This window comes from Ambystoma mexicanum, chromosome 13, assembly GCF_040938575.1.
Source record: "Ambystoma mexicanum isolate Mex_15411 chromosome 13, UKY_AmexF1_1, whole genome shotgun sequence".
NCBI lineage: Eukaryota > Metazoa > Chordata > Amphibia > Caudata > Ambystomatidae > Ambystoma > Ambystoma mexicanum.
Window position 1 is genome coordinate 254,417,728 of NC_090938.1, and position 22,589 is coordinate 254,440,316.

The window sequence follows — 22,589 nt, forward strand, 5'->3', positions numbered from 1 at the left end:
ATCTGCCTCATGTTTGATAGGGGGGAGGCTGTTCCAGAGGAAGGTGTCAGCCGAAATATAAGGTATAACTTCCAAAAAACATGCCAATGGGCAACCCTTTTATAGGGAGACCTGCCTTACTAAATTGCAACAAGAGTCCTGTTAAAACTCCTTTCCACCCAGCCTGTAAACGGAAAACTCTGCCACCTTCCAGAAACATCGAGTGTTTCTGCACACAACGCTGCAAAATAATTTGAGTGAAGCATTAACACCCCATGCATACACGCTTACCTCACAGCGACTCCTGCCTGAGTCACTTAACTTACAACACTACAGGCACCTTTTGAGGAAACCGAGGGCGTCCTCATTCTTTTCCCCTGGTATCCTCTTCTCAGGTGGCCAGGCAAAGGCCATCGCTTTTGGAACCCGACTCTGGGGGTGGATATGCGAGAGAGGATTACCTGGTTGGAGGAGACTTGGTGAGTGGGGAGAGGACATCCTTAGGTGAGACATAGAATCCCCCATTTCCCTTTCATCCCTCAAGCCTTCATAGGCTCTTTCCCTGTGGTTCCCTTATAGAGTATTCACCAAATTGCATCAATATGGTACTGGGATGAAGAAGAGGACAACTGGACTAATAAATCCTCATTTTGTGAAACAAACAATAATCAGCCCGAACCAAGTAATGGGACAAGGAGGAGGACAATAAGAGCAAAGCAGGATTGCCGGTTTGCTGGAGAGCGGTCTAGTCCTTTTTGTAATGGAAATGGAGGCGTGAACTTTAAAAACTGGAAGCCAGACACAAATGCTGTTAGCTGTGGGATCACAGTCAGCTGTATGCAAGGAGACCTGTCGGGCGGGGCAGGAGGAGCGCTGAAGACCCATGAAGCAGTGCAGAGTGTATGCAGCTGGAAGCAGACAAAAGAAGCTGGAGGCCAGTGGCAAGCCGTGAGATGGAGGCCGGCAGGATCGAGAGAAGCAGTTGTGTGTATTACGCTTCATTGAGGAAGCACTGGTGGGTGTGCGAGAGCCACAAGAAGACCGATGGGAGAAGGTGCAAGCGACCGCACAGAGCGGCAGAAGGACTTGTGAGGAGCCGTAACACCGACAGGTGAGTGAAACCAGAAAAGGGCAGGCGGTGATAGAAATGAAGTGAAAACAAAGCATTTTGAATACAGAACGATTTCAAAGCAAGTTAAAGCAAATGAAAACATATTTTGAATAACAAACAAACACACAGCCAGGCATTTGGAAATCCGAATGAATTGAAAGCACTGTAGGATTGTCACAAGGCCAATATAACCGTTTTCGTTGTTTCACTTTTTGATTCCCATTCACCCGCCCTTCCCCAGCCCCCATCTTGTCTTGTGGCGCCTGGAAACACCCGTCTCTGTGTATAGGCGCCATACAAGTGTCCAATATACAAAATAAACACTCTGGTATCTTGAAAGCAGTGAAAGAAACATTGTGAACTTTAATAAAAGGAAGGTGTTGAACTGCATTGAAATAATGAACTGCATTGACAAACAAGTGCTAACAAAGTCAAGAGAGCACCAAGAGTTGCATGCAGGATATGAGAAATCCAACACTGGTCACAGCCAAGAAAGTGTAAAGAACTGTGTATTATAAGGAAACGATCATTGGCAAGAGTCAAGGAAACATAAGAAGGTGGAACAAGTGCAAGGTTGGTAAACCAGCCACAATAAAGTGTCAGGAAAGTGTGACACCTGTGACTAAGGCAAAACTGTATAATGTAAGAAAACAAGCATTGACAAGAGTCAAGGAAACATAGGAAGTTGTAACAAGCACAAGGGGGTTAATCAAGCTACAACAGAGTGTCAGGAGAGTGTGACACATATGACTGAGGAAAATATGTTAAAGGAAAAACCAGTTAAGCAAGGGTACCGGTTGCATGACCTATAATGGGTGGACCGTACAGTCCGTCATATGCGCTAGACTGGGTGCCCCTGAATGGAAAAGCCGCTGAAAACACCTATAAAGAAGCTTGTGTTATGTAAGGACCTTGTTATGATATTGAAGTCAAGAGTTGTTTGAAAGCTGGAAAATTTGAACTCTTGAGGAAGGACATCCCTGTATTTGATTAACTACTTTGAACTTGGGGAAGGGGACCTGATTACAAGCCACAGAGATAGAAGAAGCTCTGAACTTTACTTTGAACACTATTCCTTTTCGATGCTTACATCCCTACACATTGTATGCAGTTAGTTGTGAGGGAAAATATAGGTTTTTGACACAGACAGAGGTTTAATTTGGACTTCCTGACTTGGACTATCTTTAGTTTCCTTTAGCTAGGGAAATCCCACCTTAGCATAGGGCAAGTTAGGCATTCACCCACCCTGCCTTTTAAGTTAAATAAAACTTTGTTGAGAACACCTCAACCTGTTGTCTGTGTCTGACTCAAGATGCCTCCACACCTCCACATAGAAGAGGGCCGCCAGAAAAACCCTCTTCAAACATTTGATCCAGAATAAAGGAGTCATCTCTCCTTCCAATATTACAGCAAGACAGTAAAGCACCTTTACTTTCTTATTTTTAATGTGTTTAGTTCACTTAGAACTTTTCACATATACATCTTTAAAACATTTTTTTTTACATGTAGAATAAAATGAAGAAAACATTATTTAAGTTAAAATAACAAAACAGACTAGTCCAGCGTGACTCAGCTTACAATAATTCGGGATTCAAACAATTTTCAAATATTGACCAAATACAAAATAAAGCAAGTTACAAATGTACTAAACCCGAATTCGAACAATAAAACCAAACATGTACACTCTTAATTTCATTATTATCATTCACGAAATCTCCTAGATTACACATATACGCATTTCGTATTTTTATACATCTAGTAATCACATGTCTTGGGGTCTCTGATATGTGGGAACATTTACAAATCCTCCATGATCTGTTATTGGCTGCTAGACCCAACCATGGACAAATAATTGAAAGGACCGGAAGCTGGTTAGTGTGCAATTTTAGCATTAGCCTTCTAACTTTTAGGTGCAGGCATTCTACTAGATACTTTTGTGGGGCCAAGTATTCATAAGACAATCGCCCAACCAGCTAATAGGCACTCAGTTTAGCTAAGAGGGAGAAGTTAAGGTTCCAATCACGCAATGCAATTTTGTTATTGAAGGATTTCTTAAAATTATAATAATGATAAGCCTTTACATATTATATGGGATAGGAAAACCAGTAAAGCATTCCCACTCCAAAAGAAAACAGAGCATGTAACAATGAAAGTGAGTTGTGCACTAATTCCACCAATCTTCTAAATAAGGCACTGCTAAGCTGCCAATGCCAGCAGTGACCCAGCACGCCACCCACACGTTTCTGGAACATATTACATGTGGTAGGTATCGAAGGACTCATCACAGAAAAAGCTTGGTTGGAATTTTTGACCCAAATTTAGTAGTGCAAAGGCAAAGGTTCACCAAAATGCTTATGCTGCACAGGCACAGCAATCAGAACACCGGGCACCACCCCCGTGAAAAGTGAAGGTGCATTATTTAAGTGCAGCCCTCAGTGAATCAGGGTTGTGCACAGTAACATGTTGTTCCAAATGTTTCATTAGAATCAATCCAGCTAAAATAGAGTCTAGTTTCCCACTTGCAAGAGCACTTCAACTCACACAAGCTGGAAAATACTTCCTGAAGCCTGAACCCCGTGACACTATAAAATGCTAAACTACACAAGTTCGGGCATCATTATGGTTTTGCCAGTCGGAAACAATTCTGGTAATTCCGACTCCAGCGTTTTCTCCGGACCTGCAAAACACAAGTTTGCCGGTGAGGGCCACGGATCTCCTGGCAGACATGACCTGCTGTTAGATCAGGCCCCTACCGGCAAAGAAATGCCTGAATCACTGGCACTGGTAATACTGGTGCGGGTGATTAATGCAATCCCATCCCATGGAGTCCTATTGGAGTGGGAACTTACTGGCTCTCCACCACCTGTAATATCTCGGTAATACCGGGATATCGGCCGGCCGAGACCATAAGGGCAGTTTGCCAGTATCCTGCTGGTAATACAGGCAAACTCTTGATGAGGGCTTTAAAGTGTTGTGTTCCTGTGTTGCTTTATTGTACAACCACATGCCCCTTCTTTGCACAGAACGACTGTACCATGTTGTGAACCGCCATGATGTAATCTGTGCTGGTCTGGAATGTTTCTGGGGTTCCTTAATCTGTGGAACCCTTGTGCCATTGTTAGGGGATGTGTGAGCTACATTAAACTACAGTTCATCAATTTGTCTCCTGACCTCATTATGGATAAATGTGCCGATGAGGAAGGTATTAATGCAGAGTATCTTTAGATTTGGTTCATGGCGTGCTTTCAATTATGCAAAACTCGTTACTTATTAATATTTAATTGTTTATTGTCTAAACAAAGTTAACCTTAACAGTTAATACAAATATACAAGTACAAATCATTTCATAGCAACTAAAAAAATTACAACTTCATTTTTAATCACATTTAACTAAAATGTAAAAAAACCACAATTGATAAGCCTCTAGACTCACCACTCAATCACAATTTCCACATACACTTCAGATTCATACAATTAGATTCCCCCAAAAACGTATACACATTAGTTTTTGTTCTGTACACAATTTTGGACAATGTACAACCAGATGTTCTAGAGTCTCAATTGATTCAATTGCTTCGCAGAAGCGACATATAATAGCTTCATCTACAATCACCCTGTATCGGACCAGAATCTCCCTCGTCCTATACAGGTTCAACCTAACTCTGGCAAAATCATTTCTCAATCCAGGACATGGGAATAATCTCCAATGAGCTGTAAGTATACCTACATATTTATGTTCATGCTTCAGATGATTGATGATTTTCTGCGCATTGGAATTTATTTGTTAAAATAGTCAAATCCTGCTTATATAACAGTTCCCAGAATTAATTTAAAATCCTCAAATGTTTTCCCCAATTCACTCAATATCTTTCCAAAATCACACTCAGTCCCCGCCCCACTGAAAACACCCCATCCGTAGATAACATTTTATTCCAATCCACATATAAGAATACTCACAGGGACACAACATTGTATAAAATAGGGACAACCACTTCCATCTAATCAGAGTGTTAACCCTGCATAAACCCAAATCAAAGAGAACAGCTGACCTGGGCACTGCGTTGGGGAGTCACATGACCCAGCGCCATATCGTACCTTATTTTTTTTTAATATCAGCAGCACCCACAATGGGTACATTTCTGCGCCATAAATAAATTTAGGGATAGCTACCATGGTATAATATGTCAACAGAAGAATCAGTGAACCTTTACAAAATCGATTTTCCATCAGCCTCATTTGACAAATAATTTTACTGGCCTTCACTTGATAGAAATTGACCATGTTCTTCCTCTTAAGTATTCCTGTAATGTAGAAACCGAGATAGATCATTCCCTTTCTCTAGTTTGCGACCTCCCATGTACCAGTTTCCCTTTATAGCAGTGGCTCTTTTCCTAAACAAAGAATATCAGTTTTCTTAGCATTTACTTTCAAATGGTTTTTCCCTGAATATCCTTCAAAAGGCACTGAGTAAAAGTTGTAGGCCCACCACCCTAGTATCCAAAAGAATACAGTTATCTGCATAGGCCATCCAGGAAGGTCTCAAATGGCCTAACTTCGGGGCAGACATCACCGCTAACTCAAGCTTCTCCCTCACATCCAAGACATATAGATTGAACAATGTGGCAGAAAGTATACATCCCTGTCTCAGACTGTTATTCACTGGTATCTCAGATGTCAGGGAATCTGAGTTATTCAAACAAACTCGAATTAATGTGGTCGGATATACTTGAATAATCAAGTTTTAATAGACCAGGTGGAATACCCCACGTATTCAACTTCCACAAGAGTCTATTACGACTCACCAAATCAAATGCTGATCTAAAGTCAATTGATGCCACATGTGTCGCCTTGTGGGTCCCTACCGAGACCAGATCCTGAACACCTCTCAGCCAAAAACCATTCATGATTGTTCCATGCCGCTTCCTAAAGCCAATCTGCCATTTTTATTTCAATCTACCTACTTCCATGGCCCATAATTTCAGATGTTTCAACAATATGGCTGAAAATATTTTTCTGTCTGCATCTATAACAGAGATGGGCCTATAATTCTTTGGATCATTTTACTCTGGCCAGGTTGCGTATTAATTCAATGTATATGAAATTCTGAATCAGGGCGTGGTGCCCCATGGGGGAATTTTAAATTCTTTACCTCATAAAAGTGCCCTCCTTACATTCAACATGCTTTTAAGGTTGCACATGGTTTACGGTAAGTGTGTGTTTTTCTATACTGGGGGAACGAGTCATAGGAATGTGTCATAATTTATTAAGGCAATAGTTTGGTAAATAAATATGAAGTTACATATAAAAACCAGAAACTAATGTGAGTGTTTCTTATATTGGACAATTCCTCTAGAACATATTTACGAAGGAAGTACATATTTACCCATCACAATCAAGGCTTGGTGGATCTCCTTCATCACGTTTTTGTAAAAATCTTTCTGCCATTCGTGCAGAATCTTCCACTCCTCTTCAGAGAAACAGGCAGCAACATCGCGGAATTTAACTTGTTCCTAGAAAACATGGTAAACATGGTTGATATCGAAATTTTAGAATCTCCTTTGAAGGAAAAACATGTAAAAGAGGATAGCATGAATTAGGTACGAGATATTTGGTTACCTGCATTCATCTCCCCCACCTTTATCAAATAAAATGTAGGGATATCCAGTGGACCCACAGAAGGTGAACAGTGGGATGTCTCGATCCATAAATTATTCTACAAACCTGTGATAAAGCAATCATCCCCATGTTCGGGGGCGTACAATGCTGGTAATAACCCTGTAGCATTCACTTGGGTCTCAGTGAGCGCTCAGTGCTATTACCCGCCCTGCACACCCCTGAACAAGAGTACAGAAGCTAGTCGCATGCCAGGGCTTCTTCCGGGGGTGAAAATAGTGCAAAAGGGTTTTTTCATTTTAACGCAGGAAGGGGTTGAACATAGAGCCCACTCTCCTGTTCAAAAAGCAAAGATGGCCACCGCCATTGTAAATAGAAAAGGGCTGCATTCCCTTTTCTATTTCTGTGCCGTAAAGGCGCAGATGAAGGAGTGTGACAGCAAGATGAAGAAGTCTTGGGCCAGCAGGTAAGCACATGTGTCGGGAAGGATGGGGTAGATTTTATTGGGAACCGGTAGAGATCATGGGTATGGGCTGGGGACCAAGTCACACAAAAAAATGGCAGAAACCGGGAAAAGGACACAAGTGGCTTTGAGAACGCAGGCAGACAGTAGTAGTTTCCAACCAGTATCAGGCCAAAAGATCTTATTCTGTTTTCCGAATAAGAAAATGTTTGATTTAGACCACTCATAGCGGTCTTTCTAAATCGAACTGCCACGCCCCTACAGCGCACGAGTGCGTGCAGGAGCTGACATGCAGGGCTAGGCCGGAACACCGAAGAAACGACCGAAACAGGCAAGTGTGTTTGTTTTGGTGTGTGTGTGTTGAGGTGTGTGTGTCTCGGAATGTGTGTGTCTGTGATGGGACGGGGTGGGATTTGGGATGTAGTTTTTTGAGGGGAGCGAGTGGAAAAGAAATCCTCCGTTTGAAAGATAGAGGGTGGGGGTTGGATGAAGGGGGGTTGTGGTGGTGAACCCCCCAAAAAGTGAAGTATGTTGAATATTGCAGGCCGCACCAAATCGACCAAAAGAAAATCTGTCTTTTTGGTGTGGCCTGCAATATGCAACATTTTCATATAGAACCTTCAAACCACCTCTCCTGCCATCTGACTGCCCGAGTGCCCTTTCCCAGGTGCGAATATGTATGTTAACTCAGAATCAAAACTGCATATATATCTTGCAACTTTACTAATCCAGAAGGAAAACAGTGGTTGGTTGAAAAAGTTTCAAGATGTCTGCCATTCGCCCCAAGATGGGTACATTCTCAGAAAGCAACAGTAAATATCATGAACAAAAACATTAGTTCCTGACGCAAATAATTCTACATTTTCAATAATAATAAAAGGGTTAAATCATTCACTGGAATACAATTCGCAGGCCAGACCTCTCCAACTGAAACAAAAATGCAAAATAACCTGCGAACCAGGACTTAGTTACTCCAGCAGGAATGTCTCCTGCTGCTTAATAGCTCCCTGGTGATGGGGCGCCACACTTAATCTACTATTGTAGATAATAGTGAGTGAATACTCTGCCTCAGTGAAGCCTCTATTGGTTAGCTGGTGTGGTGTGACCACAGCAAACTATTCCTTTTCTGGACACATCTTCTTCACAATGCACTCCTCCATCAACCCATCACTGTTAGGAAACGACAAGAGGTGAGAAAACCATATTCATGACCCCCCACGAAGAAACAGGCATTTGGTAAATAAATACCTTACATACAAGTTTTCAGTCTTTAAATAGTTTGTGTCATAACAACGTGCTAAATAACTGCCAACAAGTTTGCTTTAGTTGTTTTTATAACATCCTCCACAAAGACTTTGGGATACGCCACCAGACACGCGAATGAGTTCTAAACAACCGGGTTATTATCCCGGGTTCACAGTTACGGGGGAATGGGAAAAAAATACATGAAGAAAAGGTTTTTCAGGCAGTGAAATCAAGTAAATCAACCCTAGGGAGGCCCTCTCCCTAGTTCTCCCTTATGCCTCTGACGTATTTGGTGGTGTTCCCTTTTATAGGTGAATAAGTATTTCGGGTTGTGTTCCACGATTCTTCTCCTGGATAATACAGGCTGCACCTGACAAGTTAAACCAAGGCGTCATGAAAGCTGCCTGAATTTGTTCTTCAGCAATGGAGCTCACCAGAATCGTCCTATTTGTCTGTACAGTAAACAGTTCTTATGGAAAACAAGTCTCTCAAGTGAAGCTCTTTGATAGCTTATTTTTATTATGAATGTGATTTAGTTCATTAAAACTTTACACATTTACATAATAACTTATCCAAAGATTTCAAAACAATACATTACATACATTTATATGTATACATAGATTCCATTCTACAAACAACATTCTAAAACAAAAGATATACAGCTCATACCTCCGTAATACACAATTACCAACTAAATCAAAATCAACAATCAAAATCAAAAAGCCAAAGTCGGAATCAAAACCAAGATGAAATCACAATCAAAATTAAAATCCGACATCAGCCCAACCCACAAACCCATATTTAAGTTTAAAAATGATTAATATTCGTTCAAGAAATTACTACCTCCCCGCATGTAGCCCCAAAATATACCTCCTACCATATGTCCTCTCTCTTATCGATCTGTCAGTGTCCTCTGACATGTTTAAACTTCCTTATCGGAATTGCTTGATTCCACAGAGCGGCAACTTATAAATCTTTAGGTAACTTCTGTTTCACTACCAACCAAATTCTATAAAGTGCTAATTCTATAAAGATATCAAAGGCCAGTCTTCTGGTCTCTTCCCAGCACCACAGAAATACCGAATTCACTCAGATGAAGAAAGTATTATTGGGTGAAGGACCTTTCAAGATATTGCAGGCACTCTTGCTGTAGTCTGAGAATCTATGTAAAGTGCCACCAGAGAGTCTTACTGTGAACTAGAAGGCCAGGAGTGCTTGGAGGTGCGAACTGGGGATTTGGGTTACTTTGCTGTCTTGGAGTCCTGAATCTACCTCCCAAGCCGCTCTTATCTTTTCCCTCACTAGGCTACTGCTCAGTCATGGCTGGTGGCCTGTCACTGAGTTTGGCATGCTAGCCCTAAACTTTCTGCCACATCCTTGTTCCTCCTTTCAACCCTTCCTGAAAAATTAAAGACTTGTGTTGTTGCACACGCCATATCCTGACCTCCTTCAAACTCTTCTGCTTTCTCACATCGTCCTTGATGTTCACATTCTCCAACCTCTGTTTTTGCCCCTCCTCCTTGATCTTTACTGGCACCAACCTCCCTCTCCTCTCCCCTCCTATGCTCCTTTAACTCACTGTCGACCCCAACCACCTTCTTTACCTTCCAATCTCTCTGCACCTTTAGCACTTCCAGCACTTTCAGATCTCTCTGCACCGCCTCCTGCACGCCCAGCTGCGTCAACTCCTTCTTGCTCTCTTCAATGCTTGCTGCTCTTTTACTCCAAACACCCATATTGCTTCCTTCTTCCTAAGGACTGTTATACCTCCTATTGCCCTCCACCGGGGTTGGGTATTCCCCAAGGGCCTGCAGCTGGGAGTCCAGACTGCTGCTTTTTCGGGATTGGTGGATGAGCAACAGATTTCCCTGTTCATGTGTGTTCAATTCAGTTGTACGTGCTTTGCTCTGGATGTGGGCAGAGTCTCTAAATGGCTGTTTCACCATCTTTAATTTGACAGAGTTGCGTATGTGCAATGGTGCACAGATGTTGTTCCCTGGACCCACTCGCTTCAGGAGCAGTGAGCCTTGATTGTGTACAAATTGTAGCAGTAAGCTGTTCAACTGCAGCAAGGGCGCAGAGCATTAACTTTGAATATTCAGCATCCATATACCCTGCTGGCTCATTCAAACAATTATGGTGCTGCTCATCTCGTCTTAAAGGGTCAGCAGACCTTGAGGCAGTATTTTTATTAATTGGATGATCCCTTGCCAGCCCACCCCTGTACTGAGGTGGGAACCAGGAGTTCCTCTCGATACCTCCCCCAGAACCCTGCAATACAAAGTTGAAGTGAATCTCTTAAAGAAGTATTGAAGGGTTACCCTGATAAACGCAGAATCAATGTCATCCAACGAGGAGTGTTGCATATATATGAAGAGGACCGAGTACATATCAATGTTACAGTGCTTAAAATGCAGAAGGAAAAACACAATAACATATGTAGATTTTTTAGATCTGCCCTCAAGCCATAGGATACTGGGTCTTTTTTTAAAACATACACTAATTCTGAAACACCATGATCAGTCATTGTGAAATTCATGACAAGTTTGCGGTCAAGTTCTGAAAGCTGTTTTAAAGAGGGTCTTACAATCTATTATAACATGGATGTCATTATGTAACTCCTATTAGCTAATCAGAATGCAGCCAATAACTAATGGTATTGATGGCATGCCAAACATTCTGATTTCAGAAGCAGACAAGGAAACATCAAAAAGCATTTCTTTGCAATCATGAAACAGCAATGGTTTAATACAGGGAAATGGTACTTCTCCCTTCTAATTGATGCTCATGTGAAAACAGCTCCACTCGAACCAAGCTTGCAATTAAAATGATTGCCTTTCAAAGACAACCTTTTCATTTAAATACTACAACATGTTAAAACATTTACTTTACTGACTATTAAACTAACGTTTTTACATCACCAAAACAAATATTGCTATACCAGTATGTGCAAATAGCCTTATAGACTTTGGGAGGGGTCATTATCATTTGTACTAATGACTCCTCTCCGATGTATGTCCCCCAACTTCAGCCTGGACCCTAAATTAGGGCCAGGTCATTATCCTGTTATAATGAACCCTTCCATGTTCAATAAGGTTATACAACATCGGAATGTCTGTCTGAAACAATATGGAATATTGCCTCTCCGTTGGTTGTTTCTTCTTAGCTTCATATATTTCCTATTGAACTAGTTGAAAAGGTCGCCCATTGCAAATTAAGCCTCTGTGTTCAAAAGTATAGCATGCGTGGTACTCCCCCGGATCTTAATTCTGAACACTGGTTAGCTAGAGCATGGCACGCATCTGCAAAATGGGAATGGTGCCTCTTTAAATGAAGCACATTCTATTTATCAGTCAAATTAATCTGGCAAAAACTCTTACTATTGTAATGTAATTGATGTTTCAACAAATACATCTGTTTTTAAACTTTTTTTCTTTATTCAAGTGCATATAGTTATTACATTTTTACACTATCAATAAAAATTCAATTAAAATTCATTTTTCAAAACCAATTTTTACTACACACATTTCAAATTTTAAAATCATCCAATATAAAACCATTACTCAATAAAAATCAATTTGTTAAAAAAGGCGGTAAAATGAAATAAAAATCCCCCAAGAGATAGGATTATCTTTTTTTATCATAGATGGTATCATCATTAAGGTCTCTAAGGACACAAAAACATTAGGTTTCTACCTAGACGCCTCCCTGTCTCTGTGACGACAAACGAACGCAGTCACATCAGCTTCGGCCTACACCTGTAAACGTATTGCAGCCTGCAGACCCTTCCTGAATACACCCAATAGCATCACCTTAGCCAGAACTCTCATCATGTCAAAAATTGACTATTGTAGTGCCCTCTATTTAGGGACCAGCCAAGGGAACCTGAATAAACTACAAATCACCCAGAACAATGCCATCAGGGCGGCATTAAACATTCCCAGAAACCAACACATCTCTGAATTCAGACACTGGTCACCTGTCAAACAGAGAATCTCTCTGAAAACACTTGCCCTCACCCACAAATGCTTGGCCAACAATGCCCCTCTTTACCTTTCCAACCGTCTTTCCCTCCACACCTCCAGCCGACCTCAAAGAATGGCCCAGACACACAGTCTATCGATACCCAGATTCAAACTTCAAAAAGCTGGGGGTACGAGCTTCCCCGTCTTAGCCTCCAAGCTGTGGAACTCTCTACCTACTAACATTGGATCTGAGGATGCATTTAACTCCTTCAAACAGAAAACGAAAACTTGGCTCTTCGATCAGTTCCAACGCAGCCCTTGATTGCTATAAGCGCCCTAGCTACTTAGATGCCTGTTTTAGACTTTTGACTCTTCTAATTTAATGGGCCTCATTACGACACTGACGTAAGACCATGGTGCTAATAGCACCATGGTCCATGCTGGTAAGTTACCGACTCCGCTATGGAGAAAGGGGGAATTACCACCCCATTACAAGGTTGGCGGGGCGGTAATTCCCCCTTCCTCCATGGCCCTTCCCCATTCCAATTTTTGCCCCATAGGGCTCAATGGGAATGGGGAAGGCGCTAAGTATTGTGCCGCAAATTGCGCACCATAATTAGCACCAAGGTCCCTTTGCGGGTCCCTACTTTAACGGCTGGTCTACACCAGCCGTTAAGGTCGGGTCCCCCAAAGGGACCTCGTAATTAGGCGCTTATAGGTTAACAGCGCCGCAGCCTTTTACGGCGCCGTTAACCCATTAGCGCCTGGGTCGTAATGAGGCCCAATGTATATTATACCTACCTAACTTATGTTAATACCATGGTTACCTGCTTATGCCCATTCTTACTATAATACTTTGATCATATTTCACACAGTTTATATGTACATGTCCCTGCCATTGTGTGATCTCATTTTCATGGCTATTGTAAATGTATGTATGTAACCTCTTTCAAGTTCTCGCGCCCTGATGCCTCTGGGCCTGGTAGTGCGCGCTATAAATAAATAAATACAAATAAATACTAATACTTCCCACTTGTCCTTCTAGGAAACCTTAATAAGAATCCATAGCAGACACTCTGATTTCTCCCTCTCCATCTGCTATTGAATAAACTGTGTATAAAACAATGCCCCAATAAAATCAACTCTATTATTCCAGCATAGTTTGAACTCTGAGCCAGACCTGGTGCGCAGCAGAAATAATGGAATATGACTCAGCTGAAAAAAGCATAATCCAAAATTGGTCGCTCTCAGGCAACCTATACTTATCATAAAAATAGAATATCCTGGTTACCTTGCAAGGTAGGTATGTGGAACCTTGTTTATAAAAGGATCTCACGCGTTATTGCTGAGGTTTTAAACATGTGAGTTCTTTATTTACATTGAAAATAGAGGTAAGACATGTCTGTTAGTGATTGTCAGCCGACACGTGTTTCAACCACTAAGGGTCTTTCTCAAGGCAGGTTGGGTAAGGTTCGACGACGAACGGAGTGAGCAGCACACAGGCTACAGCCTAGCAGTCAATACTAATTGACTTTCTACCAGCCATTGGCTTTATGAACTACAGGGACTTTGCCATCAAGAACCTTACCCAACCTGTCTTGAGAAAGACCCTTAGGGGTTGAAACATGTGTCAGCTGACAATCACTAACTCTATTTTCAATGTAAATAAAGAACTCACATGTTTAAAACCTCAGCAATAACGCGTGAGATCCTTTTATAAACAAGGGTCCAAATACCTACCTTGCAAGGTAACCAGGACATTCTATTTTTAACTTCCCCTTTAAGAGGCATTGGGTTTGCCTCTTCCAACCTGTGACTTTGCAGAAACCAACGGATTCAAAGAGGTCTATACAAGGAGCTCAGCATAGGAGTGTTCAATATCTAGAACCTGGTTTTCTCACTTTTATACTTATCATAAGCTTTGTCATAACCAGCACTCAAACTTGAGCAGGACATCAGGATATGTCTTGTGGTTTCTATTTGTTGCCCACAAATCCGACAATGTCGCTGCTCAAATGGGATGCCCTGCCATGCTCCCCTAACACGAAAGACTGGCAAGATGTCCAGGCGCAGCTGTAAGGCAAAATAGATCAGTGCGTACAGATGCCACTTGATCAGATATTTCCTTGGGCCCTGAGAGATCCCCCCTTGCATATTTTCGACTTCCCTCTATGAACGCAAGAGTCCAGTTCTTGTCATGGCTCCTACTTGCAGCATCAAGCTTGCTCAGAAAAACCAAAACCTGCTGCTCAGAGCAGCATGGCAAGGATAACTCTAGGCAATAGGCATTTACCATGCTCTCTAGTTCTTTGTAGCATGTACTACGGGAGTATCGTTCCACATGTGCCAAACTAAAGTGCAGCAGCGAGAGGTACCCATCACCACTAAATCTTATGGTAACCCATAGTTTGCAGGCTGCCACCGTCCAGGTGGAGACAAGTGACTGCAGACCCATTTCCAGTCTTATCTCCCCCAGGACATTAGCGGGCAAGCCCAGCAGGGACCTCAGGATCTTTCCCTCGATTTTTGGGAGCCAGTTTATTGCTCTCCTTGGGAGTGTCTCCAGGGCGTACAGGATCACAGGCACAATGGCAGTTTTGTATGCAATTATCTTTGCTCTAGTGAACACCCCCTCACCCCCCACATGTCAATCATCTTCCTAATAGCCAACCGCTAAAGTAAATGTGGGTCGGGGATGCCCTTACCTGTAATCCCAAGTACCTATAGCTGTTTGTTAGTTCCAGTTTATTGGGACCCAAGTGCCAGTTAAGCTTCATTCTCCCATGTCTTTTACTACCGAATACCATTATCTTTGTTTTAGCAAAATGTATCCAAAGGCCATTTTCCTCTGGATATGCTGAAGGGCATTCAAGGAATGTTGAAGGTCAATGGCAGTCCTATCAAGAATGACAATGTCTTCTGCATATGTAAGTATATTTGCTGCATCTTGCCTGTACTGCGGAGGATGGTTGTGGGCAGCTTTCATCGCCTTATCCAGGTCGGCCATATAGAGATTGCATAATAATGGGGCCAATACTTATCTTTGCTTTAGATCCATATTTGTTGCGATAGAGTGAGATAGAGTGCAGTCCTGTGCTAGGCAGACTTCACAATGGTTTTATGGTGAAGTAGTTTAATAAAGTGTAACAGCTAAGGATCTACCCCCAGCGTCTCCTTTCCCCCCCAGAGTTTACAGCGGTTAACTGTGTCGAAAGCTGAGCTGCAATCGACAAAACATACATTTAATGGTGCGTCAGGATACCTATAGACATCAGAAATAAGATTGTTAAGTACCGATAGGGCATGCTTGGTGCCAAAGCACGGTCTCAAGCCAAAACAAGGTTTATTTAACTTGGTCCACATATCAGGATCCTTTGTCAATACTATGTTAGAGGTCGTCTGGGCCCGTTGCCCTTGATGGCTTCGCCTTCTTATTTGACGCCACCAGGTCTATACCTCAACCTGTGACCATATACTTGATGATTCCCCCCAGACAGACCTTAGTACTAAAAGCACTGGCTCCTTGAGCCTAAAAGCACTTATTTATATAGGACACCCAGTCCACAACAGCAATGGGACTGACCTCTAAGGCCTGTTGTCCACCTCTAATTGAGGCCATCATGGACCAGAACTTATTTGGCTCATGGGTGCTGTTAGGCAGAAACCTGTGCAGTTCCCTCTGGGACCACTGCAAAAGATTTAAGACTACAGGTGGTTGGCAGTAAACCCAATTGGTAGCAGTCTGTACCACCCAGATTTACCTGTTAGCTGTGGCTGAGCAGCCAGACTTCTCTCAAGAAGAGTTAGGCAGTATACAGAGTATTCACAATAGGTCAAAAGAACACAGTAGAACAAGCAAACCCTGACCAGAGCTTGGTGTAAAAGAGATATAATTATTTATTTAAAACCACATCTAGTAAAACACACTGGCACTAATATCAAGCAGTTCAAAAACACGGTCACTAAAAGATATACACTCCCTTCAACGATAGTTAGACAAGTCTTAAGTAAAGCAACACTTATTTCAGACAGCGGTGAGCGCTTAACGAAGATGGTACTCTAATCAATCGGTTTACAAGGGAGAGAAAGGCAGAGCAAAGATAGAAACAGATCCCAACACTTTCGGAAGAACACAGTAGGAGAAGAAGGCAGGTTAAAACCGTAAAGTCAAAGTTAACAAGGCCGGACCCACTTTAAGAGGCTCCGGTCGAAATGTGTCCAAGGTCACACGGTTGAAAGTGCCCAAAAGTCTCGCACAAGGTTCAGAAAGAGTTGGACCAAAAAGAAAGGGACCAGTTAGATGGTCAAGGCGGCCAGCCCAATCCAGAAGGTTAAGGGATTATTATTACCTTGTAGCAATCTTTAGAAAGGGAGGCCTGGTGGACACGGTACCTTAAAATGGTGAGAACGCTCCAGCGGGGGCAGTTGTTCCTGGCAGCGGGTGCAAGTTGGTGCTTCGTCCGGAGGAAGAGAGGATCTCGTCGGGGAGGAAAGCAGGAGTCTGTTGCACTGCCAGGGAAGAAACCAGCTGCGGAGTTCTCAATTAAAAGGAGCGGCCCTCTTATTCGCGGTCCAGTGGTAAGTGGCTATCCGGTTGCCGGGGTGCTTGGCACGGGCAATTCGACCACAAGACGTCCTGGGATGCGAGAAAAGAGGGTAAACCGGTTGTGCCCACCAGTCAGGGGAAGAAGACTCTCCAGCAGGGAGATCTCCTCTGTCGTTGGGAAGTGGTGAGTCGATTCAGCAGGGCTCCACCGGTGGCGTCATCGTAGTAGGTCGGCTCAGCTTCTCCCTCGTCGGATTTTCAGGTCCTGTGGCGACTTCTGAAGTTCCAGTCCCAAAAGCCCCGCTTTTATGCAGCACACCCCCATTCACTCAGCCTAGCTGTCAATCAAAACATGCAAAGTGGTGAGCCGGCCGGCTCACCACTTGGGCCAATCACACAAGAGTGCGACTTGAGTTACCAAGGTAACTCAGTCCAGGGTGCCTAAACCCCCTCCCACACCACCTGTGGTACCCAGACAGAGTGGCACCACTTTTGGAGGCTTCTGTGGAGAAGCCCGCCAAAAAGTGGAACAAAGGGCTCGACCTTTGGTTTGGAGTTACAGAGGCGAACACAAAAGCCATTTTAAAACAGAGTTCTGGCAGAAAATACCAACCGGTGAATTAATATTAAATAAATAAACCGGCGGAGATATATTCGCGGTTGAATATAAAAAGTAGTATCCACTATATTGGGGGGTCACTATGACACCCCTGTGTTACTGCACGGAGGGTGCTGTTTAACACATATAGAAAAAACATATGAGACCCTATGGTGTAAAGGACCCCATAGCCCATAAAACACATTAACATTCAAAGGAACACCATACATCATGTCCAAGAGTGGGAGAAAAAGAGTCTCACTCTTGGCAGGAGAAAAAAACAAACTCCAGAAATCCAGCAAAGCTGCTGGGGGACTCACTAGGTTAGGAAATTCAGCCTAAACAGAGAATTCTCCCTAACAGGTGCGTATAATTCAGTTTATGTGCAGCCATTTAGCTGTAGTGTCTCTTTATCGATGATCACTGGACCACCGTTGATATGTCTGTCTTAAGGTAGACAACTTGTTCTTAATGTCCATGGTGGTCAGAGTTCGACTCTTCTTTACATTACGACACTCTGCATTCATTCTACATTTTTTATTTCGCAATGGCAGAATCATATAGTACCCAAGGTTTATTTCCATTTCGATCAATGGTCAATTTCTTTTTGTCACCACCCCTTATTGAGGTAACCATGGTTTTTAAGTCCCAAGCATGCTTCACCAGAAATTCCTCACCTTGGTGGCCATCATTTTTAATTACTGTATTCAAATGATCTATATTTCTGGTAGACCAACAAAGATGGTTTCCTTGCAGATTGACAGTGGGATTACACTACAGTTTTTCTATGGGGCCTAATTTTGGTATTTTACAAGTCATTCTTAGTGTGACATGATCACCCATAATCACCTCTTTAGACTGCAGGTTGGGTCTTAAATCGCGAAATCACTTGGTAGACAAAGATGAAATCAATGAGGGAGGATAAGGTACCGTTGGACCAGATAAAACTTGGCCCTGTCCTATTCATAGGGAGTGGTGAAAGATCAAACTCCTCCAGGAGAACCCTCCAATCAGGGCCCATCCTGTGCCAAAGAAACCTTCCTCTCCTTTTTCCCCAGGGGCTTAACAGGCAGTTCACATTAAAATCTCCTGCCAACAAAATGCCCCCCCTCTTATTGTGGGGGGGTCCACAAGCACAAGGTGTCACGAATTGCATCCATCACTTCACTTGTGTGTTTGTGGCCAGAGTGGTCATATATACCCAAGACCAATGTGTCTCCAGGAATGTGGGCAAACCCCCTCAGTGTTACTGCCAAAAGATTTAGCTCGTCTTTGATAGACTTGTATTGTCTATGTAAATACTCAGATTTTGCCCCTACACATAAGCCACCTTTGGGTGGCCCCTGGGCACAGCAAGGGCAGGCCGTAAAATAGTGCTATAGCCATCCATATAAAAAGGCTCAGTTAACCAAGTTTCCTGTAAGATAAAGAGGTTAGACATTCGCAATTCCAACCTGCCCAGCGGGTTGACCAAAAAGGAATGGGGGCCACATGTGTCCCAAGATAGAACAGAGCAAACGGTCTCCATACCAACTGATGGCCAGTTTCCACTGTCCTAGGTTTTCACCCAACTGCCCTGTATTCTGGCCAGATTGGCAAAGTCTTCATCCCCATATTAAGCCCTCATAATATCAGCCCAATTATAAACAGAAAGACTTCCAGGCCGAGTTCATAAAAGGACTTGGTATGCATGCACACTCTTTCAATATTCATGGGCGAAATAAAGGTGATCAGTCACCAATTGGAATGGCTAAAAGGTTTTTGGAGCTCTACACACTCAATGTCCTTAGTAGAGATTGTTTCTAAGTCCGGAATTAGATGCAATAAGTCGAATAGCCACAATCTATTAAAAAAAGGACTGTGGTCAGATAGTGCCATTTCCACAATGTTTTAATATTTAGAGGAAGGCTCAATGCCATTCCTTGGGAAATGACCAGGTTGCCTCGGACTTGCCCATATGTGCCATGGAGTGACTTCAGCAGTCGCCAACCAAATCTCCCCTGTCTGAATGACTTTTTGCTGATGTTGAAAGATATTGGTATTTTTTGGGATAGGCGTCGTATTTTGTTTTGGCAGGGGCTGGCCCGTGGTTCTTTTAACAGGAGATGGATTGGTCCCTGATGAAGAGTTCTTCTTTTGTTTCCCCCGTAATGACTGTTTGATTAACCTTGGGGCGGTAGTTATGTGTGGCCCAGCTGACACAAAGGAGGCCACCTTTGCGGTGGAAGCCACATCCCGTTACCCCGCCTTAATTGCTGTGCTTTGGGTCGAGTGATCGTAGGGCGCTGCACTATTACCTCCCTTATAGTGCCATCAGTTAGTGTATTTGTGACTGGGGATCCATCACTTCCCACAGTCCCACAGCCAGCAACACTCTCCTACCGATTGGCAGTATGGTTGCTCCCGGTTTTTATTTTTGGGGGGACAGCCTGCCTAACTGCTCGGACTCATTTGATGAAATAGGCTTTTTTGTTGGTGGTCTACAGGTTCCTTTTGGGTCGTTGAAGATGGCCTGCTCTATGGCAGTGGTTTCAAGTGCTTGTTCCCTGGGGCTGGCCGTAACTCTATCGGTTTCAGCGCAGTTTCTTGAGTTACCAAGTCGACCACCTCATTGTTTTCCGGGAGCACAATGGAATGTTCTGCCTTCGTGCTAACATGGCGATTTTGCAGCCATTTGGATTTGTGAAAGCAACACTCCCGATGGTTATTGGTGGCCATGCACTCTCGCTGGATGTTAGAGTTCAATCAGTTCCTAATTGAAGAAATGACAATGTCAGTCACAAGGCAACGCATGCAGTTGGTTTTGCGCTGGGCGTCAGCCATTTCTGTGCACAATAGGAATACAGAGTCAACATTACTTGTTAGTGAGTTCCGGGCTGGGGCCCCTGGACTACTATTTTCTTGGCAAGTTTGCTCAGGTTCATCATCATACACAGAAAAATTAAGTTTGCCATCTTCTTCTTCTTCTGAGGAGCTTTCTAATGTTGTAACCAATTTCTCCTCAGAGGCTGAGCTCTCATCTTTGCTCCCAGATGGAGTTGCATTATCTTTAAGGCCCTTGCATAGATTCAAAAAGGAACCATTGTTATCAATAGAGTCGGAGACATCTGATTCATCTGCCATTGCAGCTGAATTTGAGGTGATGTTTGAGTGCTGAGACGGCGAAGGGGATCGAGCCCCTGTGTCCGTACTCTCAGGGCCCAAGTTGTTTACAGCCACATTTGGGGTTGGTGGTTCACACTCTGCCCCACTGACCCCCCTCCCGAGAGTAGTTACCTTTCTGCCAAAAAAAGCAGAAATACCACTTTGGATCACCACCTTATTGAGTTCAAAGTCATTTTTCCCCTTCTTAGTGCGCAGGGGCAGAGAGGAACCCGTTTGGTCATTATTAGGGTTGCGTGCCTGTTTACCCGCAGTCGATCCAGCACTGCATAAACCTACCCTACAGGGTTTATTCCCCTTCCTTTTTGCCGGCATGTTTAATATTGTTATCCTGGGAAAGTAGCCGTTATCAGCCAAAGAAACTTTCGAAAACACAGGAGGACCCCCCTCTAGGTCAGGAAGATTGAGGAGCAGCCGCCCCAAGCCGCAGTTATGCAATCCTGTTTTGTTAACAAGGGTATATAGGGAAAAGGTCGGGCCAGTAAAAAAATTGCAAACAGTCAACAAGCACAGTGCATGAGCCAAGGTGGTCTCACCTAGACCCAGAAGTTGGTTACTTTTTCGCTGTGCACTATTTGCAGAACCTGACGGTGCGAAACATGTCGTTGTAGCAAACAGCTGTGTATAGCAGACCCCCAGGGGGGCTTACCGTGATTAGCCCAGCCGACCCACAGCAGACCACTTCCAAACCACTTCACGATCGGCGGGACTGGGGTCTTTTGTATCCGGCAAGACTGCACACGAAAAGGCCACACCTCCAGGAATGAAAACTGCAGAAAGACTAGTGGCAGCCAGGCAGACCACTTCCACACCACTTCCCGCTCCGCGTTTTTAATTTTAAAAATTTTAGTTTAAAAGGTGTTCTCCCATAGTGTTTTGTCTATTGTATCAAGAAAAATGTCTGCAATTTGTTCAGGATTTTTCTGACAAAATCTCTATTATTCAGGGAGGACATCTGTTCTGGAGTTGTGGGGTGAGACAATCCCAAGTTCCACACCAGGGCGTAAGACATCTCTAGATGCAGAGACTGACATCCAATCCCCATCCCAGCAAAGACACACAAGACACACATGTCACCTTACATCAGAAGGTGCCTGGAAGGAGGTGCCAATGTCCTATACAAATCAAAGGGCTCAGACAGTAGCTAGTGGAGCCAGGAGGAAGAGCTTGTTTAGTGCTGTTTTGGAGACAAGAAAAGACAAGACAAGGGAAGATGAGATGCTGGAAAAAACTAGAAGCAGGAAACTGCTGGGGAGCTCCTGAAGCCTGGGAAGAGCAGGAGATAAGAGGCTGGGCGGGTGAGCAAGAATGCTGGGGCAAGCAGGAGTTGGGAGACCCTGAAGGAGGGTGGGCTGGAAAGAGCAATACCCAGAAGCCTGGGGGGAGGGCCAAGGAGGTTGGTAGGCGAGTGTCTCAGAAGGTCAGGAGGAGAATGGAGGGTAAAAATGTACCCAAACCCATGAAGGCAGTGTCCAAAGAGGTAAAAGTGAGGGAGATGGAAGGGACTGAAGAGCCTGAATCATTCTTCTGGAGGTGACCAAAGGGAAGGATAAACAAGTGATCAACAGGAAATTGAGAAACCAGAATTGTTCTAATGGAGGTGCCCAAAGGTGCAAAGGAGGAGCCCATATGGGTGGTGTGGGGGAATAAAATAAATGAGGAAAGCAAGAAAATAGTGATGAGCGATGGATAAGGCAAGAACAGGAGAAAGAAGAAAATAAAGCACAATGGATAGAGGAAGTGTTGGCAAATGTGGAGGAGTGGAGAAATCATCTCAGGATTGTGGAAGAGTAGATGACAGGAAAAAGTAAGGGGGAAAAGTTGGCTAATTTCAATGAGGTAGTTGAAAGAACTGAACAGATGAAAGGACTAGGGGAGGAGGTAGTAGAGAGAGAAATATGTAGTGT

The 22,589-nt window shown here is 43.4% G+C and overlaps 1 protein-coding gene across 2 annotated transcripts in view; it reads right to left on the bottom strand.

The window, feature by feature from the left end:
- The window catches only part of LOC138521156 (zinc finger protein 2-like), a 219,858-nt gene that overhangs the window by 110,388 nt on the left and 86,881 nt on the right, over positions 1-22,589 (bottom strand). For both annotated transcript variants that reach the window (XM_069633736.1, XM_069633735.1), the window contains exon 2: positions 6,474-6,600. In XM_069633736.1, coding sequence (XP_069489837.1) covers positions 6,474-6,600 — 127 coding nt within the window. The remainder of the gene's footprint in view (positions 1-6,473; positions 6,601-22,589) is intronic.